Source organism: Bidens hawaiensis, unplaced genomic scaffold, assembly GCF_021521415.1.
Source record: "Bidens hawaiensis isolate Kalapana, Puna unplaced genomic scaffold, B.hawaiensis_p1.1 tig00022253_1, whole genome shotgun sequence".
In the NCBI taxonomy this organism is placed as follows: Eukaryota; Viridiplantae; Streptophyta; class Magnoliopsida; order Asterales; family Asteraceae; genus Bidens; species Bidens hawaiensis.
The window spans coordinates 287,278-305,689 of NW_027493453.1; the positions used below are offsets into that span (position 1 = coordinate 287,278).

The 18,412-nt window shown below is 33.5% G+C and overlaps 1 protein-coding gene and 1 pseudogene across 1 annotated transcript; one reads left to right on the plus strand and one right to left on the minus strand.

Moving 5' to 3' along the window:
* Positions 1–7,443: 7,443 nt before the first annotated feature.
* Positions 7,444–11,477, minus strand: LOC143565061 (cation/H(+) antiporter 18-like; annotated as a pseudogene).
* Positions 11,478–14,966: 3,489 nt separating this feature from the next.
* LOC143565073 (ribosomal RNA small subunit methyltransferase, chloroplastic-like) lies at positions 14,967–18,108 on the plus strand. The gene is made up of 8 exons (XM_077052163.1): positions 14,967–15,191; positions 16,646–16,801; positions 16,998–17,090; positions 17,180–17,275; positions 17,397–17,534; positions 17,661–17,744; positions 17,818–17,928; positions 18,000–18,108. The coding sequence occupies exons 1-8, from the start codon at positions 14,967–14,969 to the stop codon at positions 18,063–18,065; spliced, it is 969 nt and encodes a 322-aa protein (XP_076908278.1). The 3' UTR covers positions 18,066–18,108.
* The last annotated feature ends 304 nt before the right edge of the window (positions 18,109–18,412 follow it).

Below are 18,412 nucleotides of genomic sequence, written 5' to 3' on the forward strand. Positions count from 1 at the left end.
ATCTTGATGCCATACAAAATCTGGGTTTTGGATTAATAAATTTAGAGGGTGTTAATATAAACGGGGACACGAGTGGAAGTGGAAGATAGAAGGTAACTTCGTTCCCATCAAATCCAGCTCATTTTCACGTGTAACAAAGCCAACTGTATATTTAATATTTAATTGATATACATTATACATATAAAGCCAAATCAGACATAAGATTTTGACGAGTGAGTGTATAGATCGATATAGGTGAAAACGTGTACCCAATAGTTTTATATATGAAATTATATAACTTTTTGGTATGTCTGTCTGTAAATATTAGTTAATAAATAAACCTTATATTAAAAGCTCTGACTCCTAGGTTGAAGAAACATTAGATCGAACTGGATAGTCCAACCTGATGAATCCCCAACTGTGAGTATTCTGAAACGTAATGAGAGCAGATCCAAGCTAGTGCCTGCAACACAGAACACCGTTAAGTCTCGTTATGGGAAGGACAGAGTGGGGGTCTTCCCGTAACCACCCTCCGGCGTGAGAATAAGTATCGTACTCTGGTCGGAATAAAGTAAGATACCAAATGTAATTGCTTGAGGCTTGAGACTGTGAATGAATACTTTGAAGAGACGATCTCCGTATTTATAGCCGAAGGTGGAGGGAAGGTGATTGGTGGAGTTGTCACTATCGAGTTATTCCCCCTCTACCTGAGTGGACACGTGTCGGACCTTTACCGGATGTGACAGCCTGGACCCGTTTATGGTGTAGCCATTATCTGTGCACGTCATGGGATGGCCATCACGTGTCCAGGTATCCTCTTTCCATTGGTCGATGTCGCTATCAGGGGGTATTGGAGGAATCTTCTAGAAATAGTTTGTTGCAACTGCTCTTCCATATCACGTGGGAATCATGCGTATGATGAGTCCCTTGAATTGTTTGTGGATTCCTTCCGCAGGTGCTCGCGTGGCAGTCCGCGGGTTATGGTGGAGATCCACAAAGCGTCTCTTGAATTGTGGATTGTGGATGGCTTTGCCAGTCCATGTGTTCCTTGCGCGGATGTCTTTCGACGATCCGCGGATCGGCTAGGGGATCCATGGGTAGCTTTGCTACCCTCCCTCTATATAGGTGTTGACTTGAGTCTTGAGGTTGACAAAAACCTTAATTTCTAATTTTGATACAAACATAACAATATAACATGTAATGTGACATTGATGTATGCTTTGGTCATTTAATAATAGTAGTAGGCTGATATAAAGCTGGTATATCTCGGCGTTCTTATCCAAGCTTCGTCACTGGTTTTTTCTAAGAGTGGGCAATGATTTGGTATTGAAATAGCAGAAGCCTTTCGAAAGGAACTTCAAAGAAGCTAAGCCGCATTCGTTCACTTGGATCAGGAACGCTTCAAAATGTAAAGCAACACAAAGCTATCAATTAGGAAAGGTGGTACAGGTCTCTGTTTGAGTGTTTCTAGTTTAGCTTTGGGTTGTCGTTGGACGAAATCTTGTATTTTCTTTCAGCTTTTGCTGATACTGGTTTTTACATTTTAGTCGTTTAGAAAAAGTTGATATAATACAAAAATTAAAATAGATTGTTATCAGCTATGTAAATTAAAAAATAAAAAAGGCATGGTGATTTAAATTGTTACCAAACATTTATTTTACTTATGTTAACATTATAATCGACGACCACCCAACAAACTTAGTAAACTGAAAGAATTATACCTAATTACAACTTATGTTCTTTAGAATATCCAATACTATAAAATGAGTCATTTATCAAAACGACTTTCAGTTACTACACTTTGTATGAATTCTCGTCCTGCGTTTTGTTCTTTTCGATAACGAATATTAAATTTTTCAGTTAAGTAACCTCATAACTGCATATAAAACATTTTAGTCTTTCTACTTTTTAAAGGGCTATTTAATTTATCATATTCAATATGTATATAACTAAATTACCACCTTAAAAAGGTTATTCTAAACGTTTAAAAACTAACTAAATTACCATCTTAATCAATTATATTTTTATGAGCTTCAAATCATCGGTTGTTTGCTTCTCTTCTGATTGACGATGCCGGTGAGTGTCGACCGTGAGGGAGACTATGATAACAACAATTTCCAAACAATTCAAATAGAAAAAAAACTTAGAAAGTAGATTTAAAATGACAGGAAATCCAGAGAATATAACTTCTTAGAAGTAACAAAACCAACAAAATGACTATAATCTTATTGGGGTAAGGACAAAGGTTGTTTTGTTTGTTCAAAGGACAAGTATTGCTAGTCGGTGAGACAGCTATATCTTCCCTTGGATACCATAAGTACCAATTTTATTTGATATATTTAATTGATCAACATGTAATATTTTGAACATATTTTGATAATTAGATTATTGAAGCATCAAGGGGTAAGCATTTGTGATCTAGTTGATTTAATTTTCTTATATTAGGTAAGGCGGAGTTTGCAGAGGTGTTAGGTTCGCCCAAACCCATTCTATTTTTGATTTTGTATATAGGTATAACTAGATATAGAGCCTGTGTAACACACGAAATGATCCAAATAATAAAGTTATAAATAAAATAAATAAGTACATACCGTATATGAAAAAATGATTACATCTATACTTATATTTGTTCTATATGTACATAAATTGATTGTATTTGTATCTGAAAATAATTTTTTTCAAAAAAATGAAATAAATAAATAATAATAATGCAATTGCAAAAACATACGTGAGAGTCTATGTATTGGAAATTTGATTCTCGGTATCATATATATATATATATAGGATTAGGTTCATTTCAGAAGTGATTCTTATAGCGAGAAGTGCAAGAAGTGATCTTAACCATTAGATTGTTAATCAATGGTTGAAACATTGTTGCATTTATTGTAATTAATAAAATTTGAAAGACATTAAAATAAATATGAAAATGTTAGTTTAAGTAGAATAAAATAATTAATTATTTAATTTATCTCATCTATCCCTAAATAAAAGCTCAAAGCATAAATATCCAAAAATTATGATTTGTAAGTTACAATTTATTTATTTCATTATATGTTAGTGTGAGATCTAACTTTGTTCTTTTTTCACCAATAAACAACTTTTAATTTATAAGATTTAAGCAAAATAGTATCTTCATCATTTATTACTCTTTTGAAAAAAATAATAAATTGAATATTAGTAAGATGGAAAAAAATGTGTACAAAGAAATTGAAAATGTGTAGGAAAAAAATATAAGATGTGTATGAGAAAATTAAAGATGCGTAGGAAAAATTTGAAGATATGTAGGAAGAAATTAAATATACGTAGGAAAAAATTAAAGATGTCTAGGACAAAAAAAAAAGTGTACGACGAATGTAGACGTGTAGGAAAAAAATATGTTGTGTATTAGAAAATTAAATATGTGTAGGAAAAAAATTAAGATGTGTATGAGAAAATTAATGTTGTGTAGGAAGAAATTGAATATGCATAGGAAACAATTAAAGATAATGTAGTTGTGTAGGAAAAAAATATGTTGTGTATGAGACAATAAAATGTGTGTAGGAAAAAAATTAAGATGTGTATGAGAAAATTAATATTGTGTAGGAAGAAATTGAATATGCGTAGAAAACAATTGAAGATAATGTAGTTGTGTAGGAAAAAAATATGTTGTGTATGAGAAAATAAAATGTGTGTATGAAAAAAATTAAGATGTGTATGACAAAATTAATGATGTGTAGGAAGAAACTGAATATGCGTAGGAAACAATTGAAGATGTGTAGGACGAAAAGCATAGGTACGAAAAAATTGGAAAATGTGTAGGAAAAAAAATTAAAATGTGTATGAAAAAATTAAAGATATGTATGAAAATTTTGAAGAGGTATAGGAAAAAATTATAGTTGTGTAGGGTGAACTCAAGAGATAGGATAAAAAAAATAAATTTATTGTATTATAGATTTATTGATTTTTTAAATCTTTTAGTTATTGTTATTAGATTAATATATTAGTTAGAAATGTAACTCATGTGTTTTAATTATATATATTAATTAGAGAGAGAATACATTTATATTACTTTAGTACCCTTTTTATATATTTTTAATGATGAAAGATTGAAAATTAGATTAGTGGCCAAGATTGACTTCTCGCACTTCTCACTGTAACTTGACTTATCGCAAGATCCATCCCCTATATATATATATATATATATATATATATATATATATAATTGAAAGATTTTGGTTGTGAACCAATTTCAAAAAAGACTTTTCATAAAATAATAGTTCTGAACTACACCATAAAACTGATTTTTATAATTTTGAGGGGATTTCTCGATTTTGCTATAATGACAATACATAAAAATAAAACGCTAACCTATTCAATTTTGTGAATGTTTTGCTTCACTTAAGCATAATTTTGTATGACATGTTTCATACACAACATTTTAACCACCATTAAAGGAAAAGTCAATGCTGACACAAATGTTTCAAATTTGATAAAAGTTAGAAGCACTGATAGGACTAGAGGTAGCATATCGAAAGTGTTTGCAGTATTTTCTTAAATTTTAATAGTGGTGGGAAAAATAGTCAATTAGTCAAATCCTGAATCTTTTCATTATTTCCAAAAATGTCATTAAAAATAAACTCGAAACCTGAATCACATTTAAAATTCTATTTTTCATTTTTTTGACATTTTCAAGTCAAAACTATGAACCTGTAATAAGTTTGATGATAAATCTACTTGCATTCTCAAACTTTTAAAAATACTCATATTACCCTTTTTGACCCGTAACAAATTTTTTTGAGCCAAATGTAGTTAACCGGTACCACACAATCTATTTGCCAACTTTTGACCCGTAACAATCAAATTTAAGTCCCACAAAAGACCTGAAACAATCATTGATAAAAAAACCGAGAAACTGGCTATGATAAACTTTATTATATATGAAAGTTAATGGTATATATTATTACATTTTAGCATACACACACACTAGATTTTATCCCTCGTATTACGGGGGTTGTTTTACATTATTCGTTTTTAATATTTATATATGTATATTTGGATTTTAATTTTATTTATTGTAAGAAAGTTAATAATTAATATACTTGAGGTTTGATGATAAAATTGTTTCACAAATAAATGATATGTTATAATCCGCTTTAAAAGCTATTTGGGTTTGGTGATACCCATTACCCGTTTATTTTTTTTATTATAAAATTGTTTCTTAATTATAAATAATATCTTTTTTTAAATAAAATAGGATATTAATTTTTAGTATATCCCTATTTTATAGGATTTTCATACCAAATAATTTATGAGATTAATTTTTAATATAATGAGATGTTATAACTCATTTATTTAAAAGTTATCTGGGTTTAGTGAGACCTTTACCCGTAAATTCGGGTCAAATGCGTGATAAACCTTCATTTGCAAATAAAGCAATTTGATGGCTTGAGAAAATGGTTGTTTTACATTTTTTGTTTTTTAATGTTTATTTTTTTGGATTTAATTTTCTTTATTGTAAGAAAGTTAATAATATACTTAGGGTTTGATAATGAAAATGTTTCATAAATAAATGATATGTTATAACTCATTTAAAAGCTATATGAATTTGGTGACCCATAACCAGCTTATGTTTTTACTATAAAATTGTTTATTAATTATAAATAATATCTTTTTCTTTTTAAATTGGATATTAAATTTTAGTATATCCCTATTTTATAGGATTTTCATATCAAATAATTGGTAAGATTAATTTTTAATTTAATTAGATGTTATAACCCATTTAAAAGCTATCTGGTTTTGGTAAGACCCATACCCATGAATTTGGGTTAAATCAATGAGAGGCCTCCATTTAAAAATTAAGCAATCTGGTGGCTTCCATAAAAAGGGGGAGCGACCACATCGCGACACGTAGGATTTTAGGGTTTTCGTTTATATATATATATATATATATATATATATATATATATATATATATATATATAGGAGGGATATTTTGAGAACCATGTTGAGTTTTAAGAACTTAAGAACTCAATTCTAGGCCACACGTTTAATTAAATGGATTGGAATATGTGGTTGAGATTAAATCTGACAAAAAAGTCAAAGTAGGAGAGAGAATAAATATGTAAGTGGTTACACTAACTTTTACGTCCGTTACACATGTGTAAAAAGTCGACTTGGTGCGTAAAAAATTCTGTAATTTTTTTAAGTGTATGTAACTTACATATATTACGCATGAGTAAAAAAAATTAAAAAAAAATATTATTACACTGAGTTCTTTCGAGTTCTTAAAACTCAAAGAGGTTCTTAATTAAAATCTCCCCTCTATATATATATATATATAGTTAGTTAGTTAGTTTAGTAAATTAACTGAAAAAATAAACAGATAGATTTAAAACATATATTTATAATTTATAAGAATATTTATTTTTATAAAAATGGATAGTATATATAATAAATTAAAGTTTAAAGATAAGTAAATAATTTAATCATGTTATAGATATAATATAAATAGAGTGTAACAGGAAAGTGAATAATTATTAATCTATGGCATAATTATTAGTTTGGAGGGAAAAAATTATGAGGTTTAACCACAAACTGACACGTGTCTACAATTATTTTAGTTTATTAGAATAGGTAGATATCATATCGCCGAACACATTATTCTATTTTGGTGAACGAACCCGTTATTATTTTAAAAAATATTCTCACACACTAATTATGAAAATTTTAGTTAATTTTTATTTAGTAGTTAAATTTTTTTACATAAACTTTGAAAAACTTAAAAAAAAACTATAAAAATTACTAAATAAGAATTATAAAAGTGGGCCAATAACTGATAAGGCAATAGCTCAATTACAGAAAAGCCTAAAGTCCAAAAAATTCAAGAAGCCCAATTAACAAAAGTAATACCTAAATAAATATTGAATAAAATGTTAACTTATGTGACCAACCCGACCCGACCCGACCCGACCCGTTTGGACCCAAAAACTTTGACGCCAGATTGTAATAAATTCAAGCACAGAAAATCCCCGAACCCATAAAAAATTTTCAGATACCGCCACTGCGAGTTTGTATAATTGGTTCTTTACTAGAATTGAGTGAAATCATATATAATATAGACCATAGAGTTATCCATCATCCAATTTTGGTAAGATTTGATCCTGGCCCTATAAAGTGTTTTGAACGACCCGCAATTACCCTAAGATTAAATCTCGGCCGTTTAAAGTTTTTTTTTTTGAAATTTGACAGTTTTCTTTAGCAAATACATTTTTATTTTAAATGCATTTCTTTTCGTTCCAAACGACACCATCAATCCAAACTTATTCACGCACGCTACCTACAAACTGGTAATTGATTATTGCTATTCAGATACTAATTTTCGTGTATATTAGTAGCTTGTTAATCTGCTGCCAATTAGTTTAACTCATTGCTATTTGCTTACAAATGTTATATAACAATATAGCCTACTAAAACAACTTTATGAAGATACTAAGATAGTATATTGTCTATAATTACATGCATGTTTAATAAATCATTTAGTCTTCATTTTACATTTAACTTCTTGAATAATCATACTTGTTCTTCATAAAATAAAATGAGGCAAAAACTTATGTTAATGAGAATCATATTCAGTGGTAACTTCATCCTCTTTCAAAGAAGCCATAGAATGCAATGAATATTCTGTATGGTACTGCTGGACCACCAAGACCGAAGCCGATACGTTCATCTCGGGTGAGATCAAAAGGTTCCCAACCGGCCCCATTTCCGGGCACTCGCTCTTTTTCCTCAACGAAGCCACCACCTCGCCTTCGGGCATCCTCCCTACCAATATCAAGTTGCACCGGCTATGTTCACGAACCGCCTCAATCGCCTCGGTTGAACTCCTAACCACTCTCTCCACATATTTATTTGTACTATCCTCCTTGAATATCTTTTCCTTAAATTCACCAATGACCTCATCATCCAATGACATGGCTTCAATGCTCCCAGGCCCATCGATATCTAAACTAACCGAGTCCCCCAAGTCGTGGTCTGGTAGGAACCGGACCACAACTAAGGTGATCCCAGGGTGCTCAGACATGCGGGCCCCATATGCTAACGCCTCGTGGTCATCATGACCACCAAAGAACAAAACCGTCACTAGTGAGTTGACGTTGCTTGCGGACACATGTGAACTTCCACCAAACCCACGGTCCACTAAGATGCTTATCGAACACGGCGCTTGCACTAAAACCTTTCGGTTAACGTGCCTGAAATAACAAGATAAACAAAAACTAATTTAGCAACACCGTGTAGTAATTCATTCATTAAAAGATAGTGTTTACAACGACACTAAGTAAGTTTTACAGTTACCCCAATATATATAATATTAAATTATTAACCCATTTAATACTAATGACTTAACTTTGCTAATTAATATTAGTCATGTTTTAAGTTATTTTCTTGGTTAATAAAATTGTACTCAAATACCTGTATTCATGTCGGGTCAACTTAAGATGCCCATCGAGCCTCAAATGCTTATGAAACGGGAGAATGATCATGGCCGCCTTCTTACTCTCGGCCTCATTGCATATATCTTCATGCATACTCAAAACAGGCGAAATGGCAGTCGTGGGTCGGATTGAAACCTTGCTCAGCTGCTCAAACGTCTCAAACGCCACCACGATCTGGTCCGACCCGGCCCATGCATCTTTCTTCCAAAACGGGGACCCGTTTTTCCTCGCCTTGTGAATCATGAGTATTGCAGAAGACCTCTCAGTGAGCTCCATAAGGTGCATTGCATGAACCGAAAGCGTCTCCTTCTTTCAGCCTGTCCCACGTGAGGCTTCTATCAGATTGATTATTGTTGGCAGGTTTCTGATTCCGTGGAATGTGAAGAGCATTCGTAACGGGCCCATTGCAGACCCTTTCTGTAAATGGTTCTGTGTTTGTATTCCGCTTCTGCGAGCTTTTTTGCTGGCTTATACACTGCAATCACTGAAGGTGTGGTGATGAATGTGGTTACAAGAGCCATCAGAACCAATATTGCAAAAGTTTGATCATTTAGCACCTGGGAATATATAAATAAACATCATCATATGACATATGATACATCTGCAGGCTGTAAACGAACCGAACAAACATGAACAAGGGCATGTTCGTGTTCTTGTTCGTTCATTTAACTTTAAACGAATACAAACAGTTAATCAGATAAATATTTGTGTTCATGTTCGTCCGTTTAAAAAATGAACATGTTCATGCTCGTTCTTTTAAAATCTAAGCGAGCGAGAAACGAACATAAATGAATATATTTGAACAAACATAAGCGGACATATATGAACAAACGTAAACGGACACAAAAAAACTTAAATGGACACAAACAAACAAATAATATTTAATGAGATATTAGGTATTAGGGTGATATAATTTGTAAAATACAAATAATATTTAATTATTTTATATCAATATTTAAATGAACATAAACGAATGTTCACGCACAAATGAATGAATGAAACATGTGTTCATTTTTGTTTGTTTATTTAAATGAACACAGATTTTTGTTCACGACTTCACGTTCATTCGTTTATTAAATAAATCAGTTCACTGAACATTTGGTTCATTTACAAGACTGTAAGGATTGATATAGAAAAGATTATGTACCCCGCGGTCTTTACCGATATTGAGAACAATGAGTTCTACCAAGCCTTTAGTGTTCATAAGAAGCCCGAGAGCAAGAGCCTCAGTGAAGGGCATTTTACACATCATAGAAACCGCAACTGTGCCTGCAATCTTCCCAAAACACGCCACGCATATGACCAAAATGAGTAAACCCCAAGATTCAGCACCGTTGATCGACGCCACATTGGTTTTTAAACCACTTGACACAAAGTAAAGCGGTAGGAATAAGCCCGAAACAAGATCCTCGACCTTTTCTACTAACGCCCCTGCAAACGGGCCTTCTTTCGGTATCAGAACACCCACCACAAAAGCCCCAAAAAGCGCATGGATCCCAATAGTATCCGTCACAAAACCCGCTGCCAAAACGACACCCAAAGTGGCACAAACGTAAAGCTCGTCGACAGGCTCGCCTTCTGGGCACCTACTAGCCATCCACTTGAAAGTTAGTGGGATGATATACGAACATAAAACGACAAAAGCCGAGCCAGACAAGAAAACCCATAGTGCCACAAGTGGGGACCGCCCAGTGCCCGAGAGGGCCACGGCTAGTGCAAGTAGGATCCAAGCTGCTATGTCGTTAATCGCTGCTGCAGACATTGCCATCTTACCAACATCCGTGGTCAAAAGCTTGAGTTCGGCTAGGATTCGCTCTAGCACTGGGAAAGCGGTAATGGACATCGCTACACCCATGAACACGATAAACGGGCCTTCATGGACCCCTTTGGAGATCGTCCCACGGAGGACAAAGGAAACACCGATGCCTAGGACGAACGGAAGGGAGATTCCCGCTATGGCTATAGACAAGGCTTTCTTCCCGGTCCATTTAAGTGACTTCAAGTCTAGCTCGAGTCCCACTAGGAAAAGGAAGAATAATAGCCCGATATTGGCTAACGTGTCCAAAACCGGTAGGCTCCTTTTAGGAAACACCGTGTTAAGGTAGTCTGTGTTTCGGCCTAGAGCAGACGGACCAGTAAAATCCCACCCTGAAAAGAAAAATAAATAAATAAAATTACTGTCACACTTTTATTAAGTTGCATATGTGACAATGTGACATAAAGTCTCATTTTAAATTACTGCTAGCTTAAACAACAAATTATACTAGGGGTGTCAAATGTGATCGGGTTGAATGGGTTGCAATAAAATGTATATAATGGGTCAAAATGAGTCAAACTAAAAAAAGAAAAGGATTGAAACGGGTCAAAACGGGCTGGCAATTTTTGAGTTTTTTTTTAATGGAACGAGAAAAACGAAGGAAACTTTTTTGTTTTTTTACTTTTTTAGTTTTTGATTTATATTTCAAGATATGATTTTTTAATTATTTTTTTTTTGAATTTTTTAACGAGGGGTTTTTGAAATGGGTCAAAATGTAGATTTCAGAACCCCCTTATTAAAAAATAAAAAATAATAATTAAAAAATCATAACTCGAAATATAAATTAAAAACTAAAAAAATTAAAAAACAAAAAAGTTTCCTCCTTTTTTCTCGTTCCAAAAAAAAAAGAAAAAAAAAACTCAAGAAATGTCAGCCCGTTTTGACCCGTTTCAATCATTTTCTTTTTTTAGTTTGACCCATTCTGACCCATTATATACAGTTATTACAGCCCATTCAACCCAATGGGTCACATTTGTCACCCCTAAATTATACTCTACAAAAGATAATCTAAAGCAGCTTACAATGATTTCAGCAATGACTCGAGGCTGTCTTAGCGGTTTCAAAAGGTAGGCAAGAACGCGAGTGAGCACGAGAACCATGCATATTTGTATAATCACAAGAGGGAGTGCGAAATCAAGCGGGTTGTTTTCTTGGAACACTCCTTCTGATGTAGCCTTCATGGGCGGTTTGCATGTCGCGTTGGACGCCATTTTGTGCCCGCTATAATCAACTTCTAAGTCATTTAAGTCACATAAATCACAAGTGTTTATGATATTAATTTCTAGCTTCAAATACCAAACAAATAAAACATATTTCAATAAACAAAGTTGATTTTTAACAAAGAATCCAATTTTGGATCTTGCATTAGAATCTAACTTGTTAATGCTCTGATCTATACAATAAATGACTTCTTACAGTTGGGTATTTATTGAAATTTTATAAAAGACAGAACTTTGAGATTTTTTCATATCAATTTTTGAAAATTTTTAATATTTTTTTCATATCATTTCTGATCTATACAATAAATGACTTCGGGCAAGTGTTCAGTTCACGGGCGTTGGCCTTATGTGAGAGTTTTTCTCAGATCGAACGACGAGTGTATTCCTGATGAATTTAGTCAGTACTTAGCTCATTTGGAGGATTCTTTGGCCGTTTGAAAAAAAAAAAGGATTTTAAAGAACAACACTAAACTTATGGGTTTGATTCACATGCAATCCAAAGTGTGTTCTTGAGTAACTTTGATCAAGAAAGACAGTTTCTTGAATAATAAGAAAACAAAAACTTAACAAAACCCTATTTGCATGTACCCTATAAAGGGTTTCCATTGTAAAATTACCAAATTAACCCCACCCCTCAAATTTCTGCTACCCTAAACATGTTCATGCAGTAGATGCACACAAACACATAAACATATATATAAACATATACATATAGATAGATAGAGATCAGAGAGAGACCTGTAATGGATGAAAGTTGAAGAGATAACTGAAGAAGTCCAGTTGGGATCTTTGTTGTAGTTTAAATTCCTTTGTATTATTATTTATATGTTTATTAATCTCGAGCATTAAATTTAAAAAATGGATTGAATTAAATGCATTATACTATTATTAATTACTTAGTATAGTAGTGTTATATTAAGTGTAATTTTTTGGTTTATTGCATTTATGCTCTTTTCTTAAAACTTGAATTTAAAGCTTGATGTCTAAGCAAATAGATAAAAAATGATATTTTAAGATATTATTATGAGTGATGTTCCAACTCATTTTATCCAATGTATTAATTCTTTTGGTATATATTGAGAAGCACACTTGATGGGAATACACATAACCGAGTTGTTCTAAGAGTATTAGTAAGGTGCAAGCAATTAAGACGAGCCGCTCGTGAGCTTCTGAACTCAGATCAATAAAAATATGTTTGAATCGAGCTGAGCTTTTTAGAGCTTGAGTCAAGCTTGAGCCTAAAATAAAATATGTTTAGTTATCAAGACCGAGCTCGAGCCTTGTATGCGAAGCTCGTTTAGCCTTAATGAGCCTTGTGTATTTTAAGTTTTTATCTTGTTTAGGCTCGTCGAGCCTTCATGCGTAATTATTTTCTTCTTGTATAACTAATTTTACTTAATGCGTAATTATTTGACTTCCGTGCAAGTTTCCCATGAAAGTTAGTTAAAAATGGAAATTCCTTATTTTATTACAAGTGTTGGGTCAGTGAAAATAGATGATACAATGCATTAAGTTTTATTATTCTATTAAATTGTTAATGAGTTTTTGTTCAAGTGATATGGAAGGAGAAGTGAATTGAGGGCTTGAGACTATCTCAAGCTCGAATCCGATCTAACCGGATTTTACCATAGCCGGCTTTTGGGTGATGGTTTTTTTTTTCGGAACAAGAGATGGTGGGTTTGGACCACCCAGCGTTGTCTGCGATCACGTACGTATAGGGTCGTCTTTTACATTTGGGTTATCTCAGATAAACGGCGTTATTCATTGGTTGTTAAAAATGTTTTTATTAAATTAAACGTTAATGAATCGTATTAAATGTATTAATTAATACAATATTATATTACCTATGCCCGATGGATCATTAAATTTTTGTTTTATGGCATTTATACTCTTTTACTTAAAACTTGAATTTGAAGTTTGATGTCTGGGCAAAAATAGATATAGATGATATTTTAAGATATTATGATCAGTAATGATTCAACTGATTTTATCCAATGTATAGTTGTATACCACTTTATATACATTCTTTTGGTATGTATTGAGAAGTCTTGATGGGTGAACGCAAACAAGGCAAACTAAAAAACAAATGAAAATACAACCAAGTTCATTCTAAGAAACCAAAACAATGCCTAATGTATTTTTTTAAACAACTAATTTTTCTTTTTTCGTTTTATTGGGTTTCAACCCATGACATCATATTTCACGACTTAACCATCTTATCACTATGTAATCAACTGGGATTTTAAGTTGTGTCCCACTATTATTTTGTGTGGGGTTACTAAAATTTGTTAAGTGTTCTTGACAATCCGTACATCAGTACTCAACCGTGAAAAAAAAAGGAGGCATATGACATATACCAATATTTAGTTAAAAGTACCAAAAAAAAAAAGAAAAAAAAGTTTCAAGCAAGTATGTGTGTGATTCGATGAATTGTCGATTATCACAGAAAATTCGTTTTTGAAAAAAATATGATTGAACGTAGATGAAAATAAGGGTGTTGCAATGGGACAAAGCATATGTTGATCATATATGGCTAAAAGGGAATTTACTTGCGACAAGCAAAATCGAAAACCCAAAAATACTTTTGAGAAAAATTACACGAATGTCATCTCTGTCATAGATGGAAGTTGCATTGGAAGTGGCGGGTGATCTCCTACCCCTTCCGTCTTGTTTTGAGCCTTTTGGCACAATGGGCCAATGGCCATGACAACCAATGTGGCGTAATAGGAAGAACAAACATATGAAAGTAGAAATGAGGTATGGTTTAAAAGTAGGAAGAGGAGAAGACGAAGTAAAATGAAGAAAGTGCTCTAAAGCCGTGATGATCAGACTTTCAAGTCTTACAGTTTTATACAACGGTAATTTACTTTCCATTGACTTGCGTAAAAACAATAACTACTTTTAGTATATAAGCAGTTATTATTTTTAAATTTGTTATTATTTATAGGGATATTGGTTTTTAATACTTTTAACTGTCACCCCATTTGTTTTTTTTGACCCCTCACTAACGGACGATTAACGCCGTTAACGGAATCCCGTCGGAAATCATACCAGATCGTCAGATGCACTTCACAACCGTCAGAATACCCTGCCATCTTATCGGCTGGTCCTCTCTTTTTGTCAATCGGACCTTGAAGTTGCCGCAACCACCTTAGGTAGATGTCCAAACCACCTTGAATCAAAGTCCGTCGCCGGCTACGAAAAACCCTAGTTGCACCGCCTCCCTTTTTTTGTTTCTGGTCGTTAGCTTCGCCGAAAATCGTTATTCGTAGGAGTATCGGGATTCCACTAACAATGTTAGCTGTCCGTTAATGATGGAGTTACAAAACAAATAAGGTAAAGGTTGGGACATGAGAGTGTTATCAGCCAACGGGTCGGTTATAAATATTAACGGGTCAACCCGACCCGACAGTTGTGGCAGTTGGATCCGTACATATAAAGATAACCGTTCCCATTTTCCTATCCAACCACTTGAACACGATGACTCTTCTGCTACACAGTTTCCCGCCAATTACTTCATATGCTCCAATCAATACAAAATCTAACACAATTGTGTGTGTTGTATCGAGCAGTAATACTGAAAACAACCCTAATAAAATTAAACCCAAAATTACCAAAATCAAGATCAAAGAACCCGACGATTACCATGCCACACTCAAGGCTCTCAACTCCAAAGGCCGTGTCCCTCGAAAGTCACTTGGCCAGGTTGGTTTGAGCTTTAAAGTTTTGATTTTTATGGGTTTTTATATGTGGGCATTTCGTCGAACAGGTGGTGGGTGTTTGGTAATTTGTTTAGTAAAGCTATATTTTGTATCTGTAAGGTTAAATAGTCAAATGGGTTATTATCCAAGATTGATTTGATTTATGATTAGGCTCTTTAAGGGGATTTTATATGCAAGCTGTGCGGTTTTTTGAGTTGGCATTTCGTCGAACAGGTGGCGGGTGTTTGCTAATTTGTTTAGTAAAGCTATATTTTGTGTCTGTAAGGTTAAATAGTCAAATGGGTTATTATCCAAGATTGGTTTGGTTTATGATTAAGCTCTTGTAGGGAATTTCAATACACAATTGGATTGATGGCAGTATGGCACCCATTTAAATCATGGTAATTGTGTTAGAAATATTGTTCAGAGTCAAGTTACAGACTTTTGCAATTTCGGTGGCGAATAAACCCCTGCGTGGGTTATTTTGAGAGGGCGTTTCGTAAAATTGATTTTTTTAAACGATTTCGTCTAATAGACGGTGGGTGTTTGTTAATTATTGTAGTGAAGCAACATTTTGTATCTGTAAGCACGAATGGCTTGCTGTCCAAGATTGAAATTGCTTTCCTTTAGGGGTGCAAATGAGGCGAGCTACTCGAGATTGGATCAATAAAAAGGTTAAAACGAGCTGAACTTTTTGTGAGCTCGATCCAAGCTCGAGTCTCAAACAAAGCTCATGTATTTATCGGGAGTGAGCTCGAGCCTTGTAGCGAAGCTCGTTTTGGGAACCTTAACAAGCCGTGCGTATTTTTTTTTATCTATTTTGGACTTCTATGCATTAATTTCACACTCAACAGCTGAGCTTGAGCCAGGCTTTGGCTCTTTTAACGTACTACGCTAGCTCAAGTAGAGCTTAGGCTTGTTTAAAGTATTTCTCATAATATATATTAAAATGATAAAAAAAATGTATATAAATTAAGTAATAAATAATAAACGAGCCGAGTCCGAGCTTGAAAAAACGACTCACGAGCCGAGCTTAAGCTTTACAAAAGAGGCTGAAACAAGCCGAGCTCGAGCTTTCGTATGTGAAACGAGCCAAACTTGAGCCTAGTCGTGCTTGGTCTCGGCTCGGGCTCATTTACACCCCTACTTTCTATTCAGGTTCCTGTAGAATTTTATGAAAACTCACTGTGTAGACCTGATTAAAGTTAAAATGAAGCTGGCATAAGAGAATTGAGGGGAGAGTTACAATTAACTATGAAATGATGAAGTAAGTAATTGAATATGAGGCGATTATACTCAAATTTGTATCTTTTATCTGTATTATCTGTGGTTATCTTCTATGGACACTGATTGCATAGTTACTATAAATTAAAGTATCAAACAACTAGTTGACAGTAGATTAGTTTGTAAATAAATCCGAAAAGTGTTAGGGGTGATACTACTATTTTTATTATGCAGCATTACATGTTAAATGGTGAAGTAAATGAGCAACTTGTTGATGCTGCCAATGTGGGTGATGGTGATGTGGTGCTTGAAATTGGGCCAGGAACCGGGTCTCTCACCAATGTTCTTGTTGAATCCGGTGCAAGTGTTCTTGCCATTGAAAAGATTTTCCTTTTATATTTCTTTCTTTAATTGTTTTGATAAATTTTTTACTACATTTTTCATATGATAACTCATAAAGATACCGTCCTTCATCTTTGTGATGTCTGCAGGATCCTCACATGGCTGCACTATATTTGTTTTTGCTCAATTATGCTATCATCGTTGGATATTAAGCATATGAATTATGCTACATCTAATTATGTAGGTAATACAAGAAGACTTTACAAGATGCCACCTTCGATCTCATTTGTCATCATATTTAGGAAGTGATTATTCAGAAGTAAATTCGTATGCAAAGGTGAAAAAACTTCAAATTTCCCGTACCATATTGGACACTTTATGGTGGTTTATTAACAAGCGTCTTATTTTCTCTTAATTGTTTTGCAGGTAGTTGCAAATATACCGTTCAATATAAGTACAGATATAGTTAAACAACTTCTTCCAATGGGTGACATCTTCTCAGAAGTAGTCTTATTACTCCAGGTTTGAATCTTTCGTTTTTTGTCATGCTTGTGATGTTTTTTTGTTACTTCCGATGTAGAAAACCTTTTTTTCTGGTATGATTTTATCATCGTGTTTCATTTTTGTGATTGAAATTGTTCAGGAGGAAACTGCTGTGCGCATGGTGGACTCATCCTTGAGGACATCCGAGTATAGACCCATCAATATATTCATAAATTTCTATTCAGATCCCGAATACAAGTTTAAGGTCCCTAGGGCAAATTTTTTCCCTCAACCTAAAGTAAGTGTTTAGTGCTTTTGTTAATTATCTTAAAGACAATTTTTTAAAAAGTTAACATTTTTAGTATTGCGTGTGTAATTTTTTTTTTTATTTGTTTATATTTTCCTGACGTTCTTTGTGCAATAGGTTGATGCAGCTGTTGTTGTGTTTAGACTGAAGCAAGCAGCAGACTACCCTCAAGTTTCATCAACCAAGAGCTTCTTTTCAATGGTTTGACCTAATCATTATATTATTAATGGTTTCTTGAAAATCTGAATTAAAACATGTTACATGTACTTTCTAGGTTAATTCTGCGTTTAATGGGAAACGTAAGATGCTGCGAAAAACGCTCCAACACATAAAACCGTCGGCTGAGATTGAAGAAGCACTTGTAAATACTGGTCTTGCAGCGACCGTAAGTATCATCGTTGTTTTCTGTATTACATGTGATAGATAGCTTTGAATAACCAACTTCTTTTTGTGCAGTCAAGGCCAGAGGAACTCACATTAGAAGATTTTGTAAAGTTGCATAATTTGATTGGAGATACATGACACAAGTTATATTTATAGACACCTTTTTGAGTTTTGAGCAGAGGTAAAAAACCTGTACTCTAGATCCCCCCTGAATGTACAACCTTGGAGCGGTATGTGTTAGATAAATAGTAATAGTTTGAGGGTCTGATTGTAATAAGTGAATACTAGGAGGGTCAAATATGTTAATTGTAATAGTGAGTCGCTGTTAGTTAGTAGTTACTATAACTACCAGTTTGTTAATGAGAACGAACAACTATGATTTGACCGAACTTCTTCTCTAATTGTTTCTTTCTCTCAATTGTAGCTAACATTGGTATCAAAGCCTACCGATTCTAGGTAAATTTTGTTCATCAATTCAATCGATT